Below are 13,200 nucleotides of genomic sequence, written 5' to 3' on the forward strand. Positions count from 1 at the left end.
ACCGAAGATGAAGAAGATTGGACACGGCTGTGAGTCTAATATGGATGGAGCCTTTGGCTTTACCGTTGCGTTTATTCGTATGTGCAGAACAACGATTTAATTGAGAATCTATCAAATGGTAAAAACAGCTTCCAGATTAGCCCAGTCCATTACTTGGCCATCTGTCAAGTAGTTAAGTGGATCAACCCAGAGATTCGCATCTTGCATTTCTGTGAAAGAGCTCACGCCGCCTTGTTGTACATCGAAAACATCATGGTTGGCGAAATTGTGAGGCGATAACACGTACTGTGCACTATCAGAGACTTTTTCAACAGTTCTGTCGACGGCTGAGGCATGTTCAGCGGCGTAGAACCCCGGCTCTGTTCCGGAGGACTCGCCAATACCCCCTAGGTGACTTTTCGTACTGAGAGATCCCGCGACTGCCTGAGAGAATTTCTCAACGACGGCACCAAAGCGCTTCATGGTTCCACTCTTCTTAGTCTCCTTGATGGCGGACTTGAGTTTGCTGATTATCAAACTGATCGAGGCTTCATTGCCTTGCTGGGCCAGTGTGCTGTGATTATTGCCATTAGGCCCGCAGGTCAACTGACGAAGGAGAAGAACCATGGTAGTCTGGTACGCATAAAAGACATCCAAAGCAGAAATGCCGTTAAACAGTTGGAATCGATGCAGCAAGGCGATCAAAGATGCGCTTTGACACGCGTGGTAGACACATATATCTGCCTTTCCGTTGTGGTTTTGTCTTGATCCGTTCGGGTAGTCTTCCTGCATTGCTGAGCCTGTCTTTCGTAGCATGGACGACCGACAGACCAAGATACCTATATGGTGATATTGGACATGAAGCATAAGGAGTTTGCGTAACTGTTGTGGCGGTTGTCGACTTAAGGCTTTTTCAATATCTTCTAATGGCGCAAGATCAGTAAGAAGTGGCCTAGATGGCAAAGCTAGACCTTCAACACTTGCAACACTGGGTAGTCGAAGATGTGTGGGAAGACTCTCAATCCATTCCGCTGTGCTGGCAAGTATCTCATCTTCTGGACTTGTGCGGCTCGACCCTGCTACCGAATGTTTTTGAGGTTGCCGCGTAACAGCAAGAACAGACCTTGTACGGCCTAATATTTTTTGGAGTTGAATGCTCAGCATCAAAAAGTGGTCCCCGTATCCACCATCGTCATCAAAGAAGCCTTTGTTTGGAGGTGCAAAGTCTATATCAGATTCGCTGATGCTGCTTGGCCTCCCAAGACTGGATGATAGGAACTGCTCAAAGCTGAAGAGGGTACAGAAAACACGTTTTCGGATCTCGCGCTGGATTGGGCGAAATGACTGACCAAAGCTGATCTCGTGAAGGCCCAGGGCTATAGCTTCTCTAGACGCAGCGCCGAGTAGGTTCCAAGCACCATTCCTTTCATTGTTGTTATGCATAAACAAGGCTTGTAGCACCAGTGCTTGAACGTTCGTAATCGAACACCTTGACAGAAGTTGAGGAAGGATGTTGGAGATTATGGATAATGAATCGTGCCGGAGTTGCTCGATGTTAATGGCTGGATGTCTGGGGGCACTGAGCGACCCAAAAACCATGACGATGTGCAGACACGCGACCCAGCCCCAGTCTGGTCCGAAGTTAAGGTCGTTTGAGCCTGTATCGCTTTTTCTTGCCGTTCGGATTCGTGCCACATACATCTCGAATTCATCATGAAAAGTAGCTCGATGGAAAAGTGGGAAATCCGGATGGACTTGCTCGAAAAAAGAATGTAGTAGTGCTTCAATAACCTCGTTGGAGGGCAGCGTTTGTAGGTATTCCAGCCCTGGTTTGGAGGTACTCGAGAATTGGCGAGCGAGAGTCGAGTCCATCGAGGCTGGCGACGAGTCTGCCTGAATACCGGTGTCAGATTGCTGTTCGTTAGAACCGTCCGCATCCAGTGCTTGCGCAGTGTCATCGCCGATGAAGTCGGACCTGTTCTGAGTATCCGGGTTTCCATTGCGGACTCGTAAGAGCTCTCGTAGCTCAGCAAAAAAACTCAGCGATCCTGAAGGCCCGATGTAGTAGGTGTTGCCAGACCTATCACGGACTGAACTGGATAACGTATCTTTGCCCGCTTGCGATTGCGTCTCACCCTGGTGAAGCTGTTGGGGTGGCGTTGGCACAGATGTTATTTGACTAAAGCAAGGTGTATCCTGCACTGCACGTTCTGCATCACCTGACTCAGCCTGCAGATCTGGCATCCGGCAGCCATGACGGCGTCCTAGGTCCAGGAGATCGTGTACAGTGTCGAGGCGTTCTTGGGGGAATAGACCTTTGACAAGAGCTTCCAAGCAACGATGACGGTCGTTCAAGTCGTCGATGCTTCCATAAAAGCGAGCCTTTCGTGGCATATCATACGAACATGGTACTTCAGCTTGAATACAGCTGTAGCACGCCGCGCCGGATCTGGACGGAACGCATTTGCACCGTCTTTTGCGACATAGGTCACAGCTTGCAAGGGACCGCTTACGCAGCTGTTCCGGAACCCTGCGCGACCGCTTGGGGCGATTTTCCACCATACTGTGGAAGGTGTGGGATTGAAGGAGTCAAGATTCCGGCGGCTCTCGTGCAGGCGAGAATGCTTTTGGAGAAAAGGAGGGGATGCCCATGGGGTTCCATGGTTAAGGTTTACCGAACTTCGGCCTGCCCTCGCCTACACGTTTTGGCCGGAAGCATGACTCCGGAATGTTGCGCCTCGAGGCACAACGCTATGGTGAGCAAAATACACATCTAGAACATGCTTACGGGGACCGCCACAACCGTGATTTGACAAGTGCAGACGCTTCAGATTATACCAGTGACCATGCAGACCCAAGGAAGTCAGTCTATGCGTCTAACAGACGGCCGCAGCATCTCTTATGATATCTCCACAGCTCCAGAAGGTGTTACTAGGCCGCTCATACTTCTAGCAAACTCGCTTTGCGCTCCATATCGCACTTGGGACGCGGTAGTGCAGCAGCTCAACACTCGTGGCATCGATGTGCTGAGGTACGATCAACCAGGCCACGGGCTCAGTGGGAGTCCTAAGAATGTTGACGAAACAACATTCGAGTCACTGGCGGACGATGTGGCAGCACTTCTGCAGCACCTTCAAATTTCGAAGCTTGACGCTTGGGTAGGCGTATCTATGGGAAGTGCGACTGGAGTGGTGTTCGCGACGAGATACCCGGACATCATCGAAAAGCTCATTATCTGTGACACAATCTCGAGCTCCCCGCGAGTCGCAGGAACACCGGACGTCTTTCAAATCCGTTCGCAAGCAGCGGTGGAGGCAGGAAATCTGGGCGATATTGTGGAACAAACGATTGATCGATGGTTTACGCAAGCATGGAGACAAGGGAATCCTGAGGAGCTCTCTCGGATACGGACCGTCATGCAAACCACAACCGTGGAGGGATTTGCGGCATGTTGCCACGCTTTGAGCGCACCTACTTTCGATCTACGGCCGCTAGCTCCGAAGCTGGCGGACTGCGTGAGGGATGTGGTGTTAGTTGTCGGTGAGAACGATGCAAATCTCCCACAATCTATGAAGGAGCTGCAGAGTTTGGTTCAAGGCAGGTTTAGCAGCGAGAAGGATGGCAAAAAGGTCGACCTGCATGTCCTGAGGGAGGCGGGTCATGTTTGCTATCTGGACAATCCAACAGACTTCATACACGTCGTTGCTAGTGAACTACGCACGGAGACTGCTCTTCAAGGTATGCTTTAATAAGGACAGACCGAGCATACATCACTGTGCACGACAGACAAGTGCACTTTTCCTGGTTCTGAAACATGTGTGGTATCTTTGAAAAGATCCAGCCAGCTCTTGGCAGTGATTTGTGGATGATTTTGGTGATTTGTACTTGCTCTATACCGTTTCCGAGGCACAGTAGTCGAAAGATAGCTTTGTGGGTAGGTGAGAGCCTTTTCACAACGGCTTTCAGCATTGGATCGCTGCACATAGACCTTGAGTGCTGACAAGATGTTGCTGACTTGATATACGCGTCAACAGACGAATCCGCGCCATTTTCAAGCCGAAGCCTCGATTTCAGTGCTAGGTTCACGTGTCAGCCGCTAGCTTGGCTTCCAGTCCAGCAGGAAAAGAAGAAGCCAGCATTGCAGAGGCACAGCGCTGAAGCTCCAGTATACTTGAGCGCCCGTTACGTAAAGTATGGACCCGTGTCCCGCTGACACGGCTTTCTGTACAACATTAAGTGATAGCACCCCGTTTCATTTGCCAATCGCTGATGTGACATTCATTGAAGTTGAACATATCACACACCAATCCAAGTAAGAGACGCTCTGCTCCTCGTATCACTTCATGACAGCACAGTCATGGAGCTATCACCTTCCCGACTGGAGTAGCCGCAAATATTTTTCTCAAGCACGAATAGGGGCAGCTACTCAGGCTTTCGTCCGTAGACGATATAACTATGCCGGTCAGTAGCACTCTTCTCAGGAGAGACAACTTACAAATCGTAGATGGTATGAATGGCGGGACTATTCAAGTCATTCCTCACATCCACCAGGAACGTTTGAATCTCATCATACGTCCAACCCATATTGATCATCGTCCCAAGACTGACTGCTTCAAGCGCCTCTGACAGCTGGATGTGATTCAGCACGCCCATCTCCTTCAACAGCTTGTCTTTAGGCCAGTTTCCGACCGGGACAGGTGTTTTCACGGCAGTAACGTCCACAAACCCCGCGTCTTTCATCCACTGTTCCAGATGCATACCTAGATGTGGCTCTGACCCTGAAGCTCTAATTCCTTCTATGACCAAGTCATCCCATTTTCTCAGGGCACATTCTTGTGGATAAGTGTCGTCCTGCGAATATAGTTCAATATCCCAATCTTGAAACTCGGCCCATCCTCCTGGCTTCGTGCATGTAAAGGTTTGACGCATAAGCTTTGGGAAGTCTTTGATGGCTCCAATCAACAGACATGCATGAACATAATCGAACGGCTCCTGTTCATAGCCCCAAGGTGCTTCGATATCGTCTATCAGAAACTTGACATTAGCCGGAACCCAGCCTGGCTGAATCGGACTGAGGTCATTTCCGATGATATAAGCTTTCTCGTGCTTGTCGGCGAAATTGATGGCCCATAACCCCGTGCCCGTGCCCAGGTCAATGGCCCGTTCAATGTTGTCTGCTATAGGCGCCAAGTTCAACTTCCCGTCCATGATTCGCCTGACGAGAGCATAATGAACATCCAAACGATCAATTTCTTGGTCGTCATTGGGCATGAAGTACCGACCGGCTTTGTAGGAGTGATATTTGCGACCATGAGACTCTGGAAAATTGTATGCAGACGATGTTAATGATGCGGAGTATGTGGAGAGCTCCTCGCCATAGGCCGAGTCTTGCTCGAACTGATCAGGTTCGAGTGACATGATTGAGGAAGACCGCGAAAGGTTGAGCTGTGGAAAAGGGCGAGGGAGGGTAGTACTTCATCATTGTGCTTGAGTGGCACGAACCACTGGGAACGAACCACGTTCCCGCGAACTGCTATTAGCGCCATCGCTTAGCAGCGGGCCAACATTTTCCGTGGTCCGCGTTGTGACCTTGTCTAACGAAACGATTCTGATTGATGCTCGGCATGTTGATCGTTCCGTCCGCGAAATAGGTGTCAACACGAAGTACCGGCATTTTTGTACTTCTGCAGGTGGACAGATGTGGATCCTTGGCTACAAGTACTTTCACGTGTCGTTGGGTGCCTGAGGGCTGCTAGATGGAAGCACATGCTCGTAGACGCCACAGCCACCCGCCGGCACTCGCCTGGACAGGCTCGTGTATGACTGTTGAGGGGAAGGAGGTGTGAATTGAGTTTCTGGTATCTTGGCGGGTCCGAAACTGCCGCCAGCCTTTCGTACCATAGGCGATATTGGAGGCTCCCATTTCCTATGATCGCAAAGCATTTTCTTCGACACCCACAGGGACTCTGCTTCCAATACCAACGTCGCGCCTGATGGCGGCACACCACAAATCATGATGCTTGTCAACGGCCGATATACTGGTCCACTCCTGGGAGGCAACTGGGGCGATCACTTTGAGGTCACAGTCACCACTCACTTGCAAAAAAACGGTACCGGTATCCAGATGCAGCTCTATTCCACCGTGCCATTCTATTGCAGACTCGACAACGAAGGCATTCAAAGCCGCTCTGTCCCACGTCTCGGATGACCCAGCTTTCATGAGTGGTTCTTGCTCACCTGTTGATGGCGGTAGCACTTATGCGGCTACAACTGCGATGACTTCCAGTCCTCCTTGACCATATCTGCACACTTCTCTCCAATCGCATACGCAACAGCCTGAGTGTGTCCATTATTCAGTTTCGGCATGATGCTACAATCTGCCACCCTCAAGCCCTTGATGCCCTTTACTCGTAGCCTTGCGTCAACAACGGCACCAGGATCAGTATCTGGTCCCATCTTGCATGTTCCGCCTGGATGGTAGCACGTAGTGGCGTTGTTTTTGATGTACTCCATCCATTGCTCCAATTTCGTGAATTCGTAGTGCTTGTCTTCAGGCGGCCATGCGCCCAGCAAAAGATTTTTCGTGCCCTCGCCTTGCTTAATGACTTCTGCCCCCAGCGCGCACGCCTCAGCATACACCAACAAGTCTAGCGGATCGGCCAGGTAGTTGTGCTGGACGATGGGATTCTCTAGGGGGTTTGCGCTCCTCAGCTTAACATATCCTCGCGACCGCGGCGAAAACAGCTCGATGATGTTTGCGAATGCGCTACGGCCGGCCGGGGGAGGATTATTGTACTGCTTAGGGGCCATGTAGCGCTCTGTATTGAAGAACTCGACGTGCGGCTGGCGAGTCGTGAGACCCATGGGATCTCTTCCTGGCAAGCACGAGGCATGTCGCCAGAGATCGTGTTTCGAGAGGCGTTCATCCAGGCGTGTGAAGGCAAAGACGCCAAAATGCGCTCCAGATAGAATACCTGTGCGAGATTGTCGCCACTGGTCGCGGGAATGCTCGTACGCTGATTGGGGGTGCATCTGGTGGCATTGCGTGTACCCTTGAGCCACCTCATAGAATACAAAGACAGTGAGGTGATCCTCGAGATTCTTCCCCACTCCTGGAAGATCAACAACCGGCGGAACGCCGGCCTCGTAGAGTTCTTCTTTAGGACCAATCCCGGAGAGAAGGAGAGCTTGCGGAGATGCGTATGTACCTAGACAGAGGATGATTTCGCGACGAGTACGAATAGTCGTTGTTTGCCCGGTTCTCTCGTCAATTACTTCCACACCTTGCGTTTTGTTTTCGTTGAAAATAAGCCTGGCAACCCGGCTGTTGCAACGAACTGTTACTGGGGATGTCTTCAGGTAGTCTGCGCCGGTGACTCGGATACCGCCATAAACGGTACGCAGCGAATGACCGACCCCGTGCCATCGAGTGCCTGTGCTAAACATATCGTCGTCTTTAGGGAATCCTTGGCCTTGGAATGACTTCAGCACGGCAGACGAGATGCCAGCCAAGGGATGGAACGTCGTTTGAATGGGTCCTTCAATGCCATGGGCATCTTCATCCGCGTCGAAGCCTTCACTCTGATGGAAGGTTTCTGATCGCTGGAAGTACTTCCACATAGAGTCGGCGTTCCAGCCCGGATTCCCCATGGATTCCCAGTCATCAAAGTCCTGCCGCATGCCTCTTACCATCAAGGTGCCATTTGTAGACGAGCTGCCGCCAAGAAACTTGCCTCGGGACAACTTCATGGGTCGGCCATTCATCTGCGGGTTCGGCTCTGCGATTAGGTTCCAGTCACGATCAGTGTCAAAATTTTGGAGCATGCCGCCGACCATCTTGGTGTTCTCAATATCGCTATTGTCTGGACCTGCCTCCAGCAAGATGACGGACACATTGGAGTCTTCCGCCAATCGTGCAGCAACGGCAGGGCCGGCCGTCCCTCCACTACAGTCCTATCAGCTCCCTCTCCGTAACGTCTTGGTCTCTTACGCACCCACAAACAATATAGTCGTATTCTTCAGCCATGTTGAGCTTACGAAGGTGTTAGGCGGTGTCGCTCGAGGTCGCGAAGGCTTGCGACTTCTCAGAAGTGTTAACCCAATCTTGGAGGATTCGTGGTTCTCCGCATGAACAACATTTTCAGTTAAGGCGTCGTATTCTCCAAGCGTGGGGAAATTATGGGTGCTGGTCCCCGCAAGTACCCCAACGTGCACGGCCTGAAAATGCTTGATGCCCATAGTTTCACTGCCGACGCCCGCTCTCTGAGCGAGTCATATCAAGTCAGCCTGATGCATCGCCTGATCCACGTTGGAGAGACCATTGCAAAATCAGGAGGCGCCCACGTTGATCAGACTGATATGACCCACCTAGCTCAATGTTCCGAGGTGATGAGCATGGAGAAGCTTGTCAGTCTATCCGGTCCTTGCGACGCGCTTGGGGCAGCTTATATGTGCCAGAGACTGCCCCATTGCTTAGATGAAGTTTCAACGTCTTCAAAATGCCTCACCGCAGCCGACATGCCACCCGCATTGCCGGGTTTGCGACACTTGGCTCAATCACAGTATGTGTTTCTAGTGCTGCAACCGCTTCTAACATGTCTAGTACGGATATGGCGCTTCCATAATTGCTCAAACGATCGGTCAGCCGCAGTGGTACGAGTCATTTGGGCTCGAGCTTACGGGTTCACACACCGATTTTGTCACAGGGGCGATGAACGGGCTCTTCTCTTGCGGCGGAGCGTAGGTAACCCAGCTATACTCCTGGTTTAACTAACTTGAAAATTCAGTCTGGGATCGCTCTCGACTGCCTACACCGCGGAGAAGCTGGGACGACTGCGCTCGATTCAGGTAGCATGTGTCGTTTGCATCATTGGTGGTGCCCTTATGACAGCATCGTTCGGGATCCCTATGTTTCTTGTCAGCCGATTTGTCATGGGATGGGGCGTTGGCATGATTGTCTGTGGCATTCCTCTCTACAATGCCGAACTCGCCACACCTGACAACCGTGGCCGCAGTGTCGGCTTCCACGGAATTGCCCTGGCCTCTGGATACGTGCTTGCTGGTCTCGTGGGCTTCGGCTGTTACTTCCATGGATCTTCCTCATTCCAATGGCGATTCCCGTTTGCTGTTCAGCTGCTCCCCGTGCTGATCCTGCTGGGCGGGAGCTGGTCACTTCTTGAATCACCGCGGTGGTTATTGAGCCAGGACAACGAAGATAAAGCGTGGATTAACCTCCGCAAACTGCACCACGACCCCGCTGACCCCAATGACACTTTCGCCAAAGATGAGTACTACCAGATGACACAGCAACTGCGCCTCGAGCGGGAGAGGCGTGCAGCGATGAATGTGCGGCACTGGTGGGACTTCTTCAAAAGCGCCTCGTTCCGTAAGCGGCTGATGGTCGGTGTTGGGGCTCAAGTCTGTAACTCATTTACCGGAAACCTCGTCATTGCCAACTACCAGGTCACCATGTACCGCAGACTGGGTGTGAGCGAATCCATCTCGATCTTGCTCATCGCATGCTGGAACATGGTCGGCATATGGGGCAACTTCACCTCCGCCTTCTTTATCCTCGACCGATTTGGGCGCAAAACATTCTACCTAATTGGCATTGCGGGTTGTGCGTTTAGCCTCTGCTTTGAGGCTGCGCTGACCAAGCACTTTGTTGAGACAGGGTCTACCAATCGCGTCGGACTCAGCTTTGGAGTCTTCTTCCTTTTCCTGTACGTCGCATTCTACGCCAGCTGCATGGACAATCAGCAGTACGTCATTTGCAGCGAGAGTTTTGCAATGGAAAGTCGAAGTTTGGGTGTAGCCTGCAGTCTCTTCGGACAGTTTGCCGCCACCGCACTGTTTGTGGGTGTCGCTCCTGCTGGTAAGTCTCTGGTGGTTGCCACAGCACTGCTGACAGCTATAGCGTTCGCCACAATCGGTTGGAAATACTATCTCACCTTCATCGTCCTTAGCTGCTTCAGCTTCACCTTTGTCTGGCTCATGTTTCCTGAGGTGAGTCCGAACTTCATCCTAAGAACAGTCGCTGACAGGAACAGACAAAGGGACTATCTCTGGAAGAGATTGCAGAATTGTTCGGTGACCCCGTCGCTGTCCATTTGAATGAGATGCAAGATAGCAAACGAAGGTCCAGCCACGCCGAGAACGTCGAGCACTCCTCGAAAGCCGTCTGAAAATGCTACGCCAGATTTTGGCACAGCTGGAGGTAGTTTCAATGGTGGACGGTCCCAGCAGCTCTACGCCATTGGTTCGCCGTCTATATTAGCTGCGTACGATTCTTGTCTCTCGTTGCTTATGGGGAAGAACGAAGTGCAAATCGGGCAGTTCCTGAGCGAAGAAGCTTCAGCGACTCGCATTCGGCTCCTGCGCCATCCTTGAGCCTCGAGCCTTGTCCCGAAGGCCAGTCACGCGCTTCAAACCATCTCGCTCATCACACTGTTTGATGGAAAGTCACTTCTAGATCTGTTGGGCCTTGTAACTTTCCGTGTATATAGGACTACCAAGATGCCAGACGGTCCTTCCAACACTGAATATTATGCGCAGATCGACATGCAGCACGGTCTGTTTACGCCCTGATTGCAGCTATTCTATGTTGTTCACCGGTGTCAGTGGCTTCCCGGTGGCGAAATATGCCATCAAGTTATCCAGGTTTGTCTTCTCAAAGTTCTCCCAGCTTGTCATCGAACAGACCCCAATGTGAGGCAGTACAGCCACCCGCCAGTTCTCCTTCAGCTTCGGATTGATGCCAGGCTCATTCTCATGAACGTCTAGCCCAGCTCCGGCCACCCTCCCGTCATCAAGTGCTGCAAGGAGAGCCTCTTCGTCGATCATCTTTCCCCGTGCAATATTCACAACCCGGAGCCCGGGCTTCAGCGACAATCTTCTCTGATCCAGTAAATGGTGTGTCTCCTTCGTATACGGTGCGGCGATGAGTATACAATCAACTGCCATGATCATTTCTTCCAAGTTCGCGTGATATGTCCAAGGCACCTGCTTCCGTCGCGGTCCCTGATAATGGATGTGCATCGACAATGCCGCCTCACATTTTCGCGCAATTGCGATGCCGATGTCTCCCAGGCCGACGATTCCCAAAGTTTTCCCGCAGGGATCAACCGCCTTCATGCCCAAATCTCGGCTTGCCAACCAGTCGTATCTCGCGCACCACTGTGCATAGGTCAGATACCGGAAAGAATCTAGCACCAACGAGAGCGCCGTATTGGCTACTGCTTCGGTGCAGGAATCGGGAGTATTGCAGTACCAGATTCCCTTGGCCGTGATGGCCTGTACATCGGCTGCATCATGGCCGTGACCACTACAGCAGATGATCTTTAGAGAGGTCGGAAAATGTGGCACAACATCGCTTGCGAATGGCCTCTGCTCGGCCAGCGGACCCGCCTTCAGCCATCCATTTCGTGAAATAGCAACAATGTTGGACCAAGGGCCGTGTAATCGCTCAATAAACTCTGCTGTGGAATTGCAATCGTAATAGATGAGGTTGAATTTCTCCGACAGTGCTTGTCGGCGCTCAACATCTACAGCCTGGACTGTCGAGTCAATGAGCAGAACATCCGGCTTCTGAACCATCATTGCGTTAACCATCTGTCCTTTACGATTCTTCACGCTTCAAGATATCGTTGGAGTTCAGTAGCCGACCAGTTGATAAGCCGGTCCCCGCATCGGCACAACAGCCGGTCTCACGTGATATGGATATGACCGCGACTTACAACAGATAGATTCCCAGAGTACTACTGCGAGGATGTGCCTATCTCGAACACCCCTTGAGTCCTTACCACACAGGCGAAAGAGTTTCTAGTGTAGGTGTTGTTCCGCCGCGCCAAGCTAAATAAGTGACTGCCTCGTTCAATATGGCGGGGGTGCTTGGAACAGTGGGAGCCTTTGCCGCGGGCCTGCTATCTTTGTTCGGTCAGCAAGCGTTGGATCCAAGCGACTACACAACCCGCACACATCACCTCCTTCAAACAACGCCACTCATCGACGGACACAACGACCTGCCATATCTTCTCCGCCTTGAGATCAAAAACAAGATCTACGACGGCCGCTTCACCTTTGATGACCGTAAGCACCGTCTTCTTGATGATGTCTCTCACTGACTTCACAGATCTTGCGAGTCACACTGACCTGCAGCGGCTGAAACAAGGTCATGTTGGTGGCCAATTCTGGTCCGTGTTCGTGGAATGCCCTTCTACAACACACTTAGACGACCACACGCACTCCGTTCGTGACACGTTTGAGCAGATTGACGTGACGAAACGCATGATTGACGCCTATCCGGACTTACATTACTGCGAAACGTCTTCCTGTGTATTACCTGCCTTTAAAAAGGGCAATCTCCCATCGATGCTTGGCGCCGAAGGCTTGCATCAAGCGGGCTCATCTATCGCCGTCATCCGCCAGTTGTTTGAGGCTGGAGTCCGGTACATCACAGTTACACATAATTGCGACAATCCATTCTCGACGGCAGCGTCAACTGTGACGGAAACGGGGCAAGATGCAGGCTTGAGCGACTTTGGTGCTGCGGCTATCCGGGAGATGAATCGGTTGGGCATGATGGTTGATCTGTCACATACTTCGCACGATGCGATGCGACAAGTTCTGAATGTGACGAGATCGCCAGTGATGTTCAGTCACAGTACATGCTATGGTCTGGCCAAGAACTATCGAAATGCACCGGACGATGTGATTGCAGGCCTGAAAGAAAATGGAGGTGTTTTAATGGTGATGTTTGTGAAGAGGTTTCTCAATGCCACCGACCCAGAGTCAGCAGACATTGAGACTGTTGTTGATCATATAATGCATGTGGTTGGCCTCTCAGGGTGGGATCACGTTGGGATCGGCGGCGACTTCGATGGGACCATGACCCTCGCAAATGGCATCTCGTCAGTTGCAGATTACCCAAAGTTGATTGAGGCTGTGATGAGACGGGGAGCTACGGATGAACAGATCATGAAGCTGATGGGCGAAAACATTTTGAGGTAAGTGCCCATCTTTCATCTCGCTCATGCTGACACGTGCAGAGTATGGAGAGAAAATGAGCAAGTCGCGAAGGGTTTGCAACGCGAGCTACCAGCTGAGGACGTTTGGGAGGGTAGAAGTTGGTCTCGATGGAACAATCCACTTCCTATCATGATCCCTGGAAATGCGGAGCGAATTGCAGCAAAAGATTATCCATAGACATCATCATCTCATTCA

At 51.6% G+C, this 13,200-nt stretch overlaps 7 protein-coding genes across 7 annotated transcripts; 3 read left to right on the plus strand and 4 right to left on the minus strand.

Annotated features, from left to right (window-relative positions):
- Window positions 1-111: 111 nt before the first annotated feature.
- Window positions 112-2,373, minus strand: HMPREF1541_09662 (uncharacterized protein; the record flags this gene model as incomplete). The annotated part of the gene is made up of 1 exon (XM_008714335.1): window positions 112-2,373. One exon carries the CDS (start codon window positions 2,371-2,373, stop codon window positions 112-114), a length of 2,262 nt encoding a protein of 753 aa, XP_008712557.1.
- Window positions 2,374-2,825: 452 nt separating this feature from the next.
- On the plus strand, window positions 2,826-3,728 carry HMPREF1541_09663 (uncharacterized protein; the record flags this gene model as incomplete). The annotated part of the gene is made up of 1 exon (XM_008714336.1): window positions 2,826-3,728. One exon carries the CDS (start codon window positions 2,826-2,828, stop codon window positions 3,726-3,728), a length of 903 nt encoding a protein of 300 aa, XP_008712558.1.
- A 673-nt stretch (window positions 3,729-4,401) lies between these two features.
- Window positions 4,402-5,397, minus strand: HMPREF1541_09664 (uncharacterized protein; the record flags this gene model as incomplete). The annotated part of the gene is made up of 2 exons (XM_008714337.1): window positions 4,402-4,432; window positions 4,475-5,397. 2 exons carry the CDS (start codon window positions 5,395-5,397, stop codon window positions 4,402-4,404), a joined length of 954 nt encoding a protein of 317 aa, XP_008712559.1.
- Window positions 5,398-6,243: 846 nt separating this feature from the next.
- HMPREF1541_09665 (uncharacterized protein) lies at window positions 6,244-8,005 on the minus strand (the record flags this gene model as incomplete). The annotated part of the gene is made up of 2 exons (XM_008714338.1): window positions 6,244-7,924; window positions 7,974-8,005. 2 exons carry the CDS (start codon window positions 8,003-8,005, stop codon window positions 6,244-6,246), a joined length of 1,713 nt encoding a protein of 570 aa, XP_008712560.1.
- Window positions 8,006-8,477: 472 nt separating this feature from the next.
- Window positions 8,478-10,163, plus strand: HMPREF1541_09666 (uncharacterized protein; the record flags this gene model as incomplete). The annotated part of the gene is made up of 5 exons (XM_008714339.1): window positions 8,478-8,540; window positions 8,582-8,718; window positions 8,766-9,853; window positions 9,896-9,984; window positions 10,029-10,163. 5 exons carry the CDS (start codon window positions 8,478-8,480, stop codon window positions 10,161-10,163), a joined length of 1,512 nt encoding a protein of 503 aa, XP_008712561.1.
- A 409-nt stretch (window positions 10,164-10,572) lies between these two features.
- Window positions 10,573-11,574, minus strand: HMPREF1541_09667 (uncharacterized protein; the record flags this gene model as incomplete). Its single annotated transcript, XM_008714340.1, has 1 exon — window positions 10,573-11,574. The coding sequence occupies one exon, from the start codon at window positions 11,572-11,574 to the stop codon at window positions 10,573-10,575; it is 1,002 nt and encodes a 333-aa protein (XP_008712562.1).
- A 281-nt stretch (window positions 11,575-11,855) lies between these two features.
- HMPREF1541_09668 (uncharacterized protein) lies at window positions 11,856-13,182 on the plus strand (the record flags this gene model as incomplete). Its single annotated transcript, XM_008714341.1, has 3 exons — window positions 11,856-12,066; window positions 12,110-12,983; window positions 13,026-13,182. The coding sequence occupies 3 exons, from the start codon at window positions 11,856-11,858 to the stop codon at window positions 13,180-13,182; spliced, it is 1,242 nt and encodes a 413-aa protein (XP_008712563.1).
- Between the last annotated feature and the right edge of the window lie 18 nt (window positions 13,183-13,200).

This window comes from Cyphellophora europaea (genome assembly GCF_000365145.1).
Source record: "Cyphellophora europaea CBS 101466 unplaced genomic scaffold supercont1.11, whole genome shotgun sequence".
Lineage (NCBI taxonomy): Eukaryota > Fungi > Ascomycota > Eurotiomycetes > Chaetothyriales > Cyphellophoraceae > Cyphellophora > Cyphellophora europaea.